Source organism: Sinocyclocheilus anshuiensis, unplaced genomic scaffold (assembly GCF_001515605.1).
Source record: "Sinocyclocheilus anshuiensis isolate Anshui unplaced genomic scaffold, SAMN03320099.WGS_v1.1 scaffold166, whole genome shotgun sequence".
NCBI lineage: Eukaryota > Metazoa > Chordata > Actinopteri > Cypriniformes > Cyprinidae > Sinocyclocheilus > Sinocyclocheilus anshuiensis.
In genome coordinates, this window is record NW_015546050.1 from 1,490,246 (window position 1) to 1,492,414 (window position 2,169).

The window sequence follows — 2,169 nt, forward strand, 5'->3', positions numbered from 1 at the left end:
AGATCTTCTTTATGCACCAAGAGCTTGTAACACTCCAAAGAGAAAGGAAAACTTGAAATCGCATCATATGACCCCTTTAATGCAAAGCCACTTACAATGCATTTAGGATATATATGCAATCCCTGAGAATTGAACTCATGGTCTCGGAGCTGTTAGGATCACTACAGTTGCAAAAACACCAGAAAATGATTACTGAAGTTTCAGCCTGTTCCCCACATAAAGCTTCAGCAAACATTTCTGTTGTTAGGCTGTATGAATCATGATGGAAAAGAGCAGCTTGGACATTCTGCCAAACATCTTCTTTTGCATTACACAAAACAAAGGTTACAGGTTTGGAAAAACATGATTGAGAGTAAATGATGACAGAATGGCCTACACTGTTCATTTTTATATTCTAGACAGTGTTTAAGGAAACTCACGGTGTGTGCGGCAGACATGCCACCCTCATCCGCTCCGTCACTCAGCAGGTCAATGCATTCCAACACCGGTCTGAGAGAACCCTCCTAAAACACCAGGTTTTAATGAGAATTATTCAGCTCTGCTATATTACACAGGCTCAAATCCAGTTCCCAAGTGTGAAGACCTAGATCCAAACAACTGTCCTAATAACTCAAATTAGAAATCAAGGCGGTGACATTTTAGGCACACTTACAGACACAAACTCCACCTCGTCCTCAGTGACTGTAGAAGCAGACATCACATCTGTCCTCTGTGGAGCATCACATTAATCACTCAATTAAAAGAGATCAGTATAAAATGACGTATTGCATGAAAAAACGATCTTAATACTAACTGCACGAGCTTTAACTTTTTAACTAGCATTTAAATGTTATTTGACTTCATTGAATGTGGAGAGTGATCGCATTTTACAGGAAATCAAAGGTTATCAATCTTGTAAACAGCTTGCATGAATGTCAACTACTCGTCGACAGCAAAATGAGAAAGTCACAACAAACAAACTGTCTTGAAAGACGTTCTGCAACGATAACGCTTGCAAACAATTCACCGTCATGACAAAATTGCAAAATCTAATGCCAATTCGAGTACAAGCTAGCAAACCATTACCCAAACTGAGCACGTAGAGAAGCGGGCATTAAATCTAGCATCACAGGAAGGGAGCGCGTCAAAATAAAAGTCATCCAACCAACCACGTGTCATTACTTTTACTTTTACTATTATTTAGATAATAATAATAATGAAACTACTGTGTAATATTTTTTTTTCTACAAAATACTACAATTATCTAGATTTTTACAAATCGGGAAAATCAATTGATTGCATAACTCGTGCAGGACTCATTCTTAAATTATTAGACAATTATTCATACTGCATACTGTGTAGGCTATAAGCAATTTTAATTAAAAAAAACTATTATTAATTTAATTGTCATAGCTGGGTAATCTGTATTACGTAATAAGATTCCAAAAATTAATTACTTTTAATTTGATTAAATTACATTTTAAAATAGGCTACTTGTAATCAGACGAAAGCTACTTTTTTTATTGATTACATGATTACATATTATTACAGGGGTCATATGATGCAATTTCAAGTTTTCCTTTCTCTTTGGAGTGTTACAAGCTGTTCGTGCATAGATAAAGATCCCTAAAGTTGCAAAGACTAAAGTCTCAAACCTAAAGAGATATTCTTTATAAAAGTTAAGACTTGTCCACGTTCTCCTAAAACGGCTCGTTCTAACACGCCCCCACATATCTACATCACTATGTGGGAAGATTTGCATAACGCCGCCCAAATGTTCACGCAAAGAAAGAAGGCGTAACTTTTATTCTCGCTGTAGTATTGTTGTTGCCGTGTGTTTCGTTGTGAAAGCGAAACTACTTTGTTTGGCCTTCCAAAAGAGGACGATCATCCCTGGAGCTGATCCGTACTGGTCGCTGAGGAAATATATCAACTTTGCGCTGTGGATCGCCGGATCAGCTTTCACCGTGGACGAAGTGGAGTCCAGCCCGGGGTCGTCACATGTGGTTGCCGCAAGCCCGCCTGCCGCTCCTTCGTCGACTCCGCCGGCCGCGCAGTTCTCAAGCCCGCCGCCTCTGCTCACTCATCCCGCTGGCCGTTCCTCACTCTAGCCGCCGGCCTCTGCTCACTCTAGCCCGCTGTGTGTGACGCTGTGTTTCGTTGTGAAAGCGAAACTACTTTGTTTAGTCT

The 2,169-nt window shown here is 39.8% G+C and overlaps 1 protein-coding gene across 1 annotated transcript in view; it reads right to left on the reverse strand.

The window, feature by feature from the left end:
- LOC107699168 (E3 SUMO-protein ligase ZNF451-like) overlaps window positions 1-1,129 on the reverse strand; it is a 13,434-nt gene extending 12,305 nt beyond the window's left edge. Inside the window, exons 1-3 of the mRNA XM_016500362.1 lie at window positions 1,066-1,129; window positions 653-709; window positions 420-503 (exon numbers count right to left, since the gene is read on the reverse strand). Coding sequence (XP_016355848.1) covers window positions 420-503; window positions 653-697 — 129 coding nt within the window. The 5' untranslated portion in view covers window positions 698-709; window positions 1,066-1,129. The remainder of the gene's footprint in view (window positions 1-419; window positions 504-652; window positions 710-1,065) is intronic.
- Between the last annotated feature and the right edge of the window lie 1,040 nt (window positions 1,130-2,169).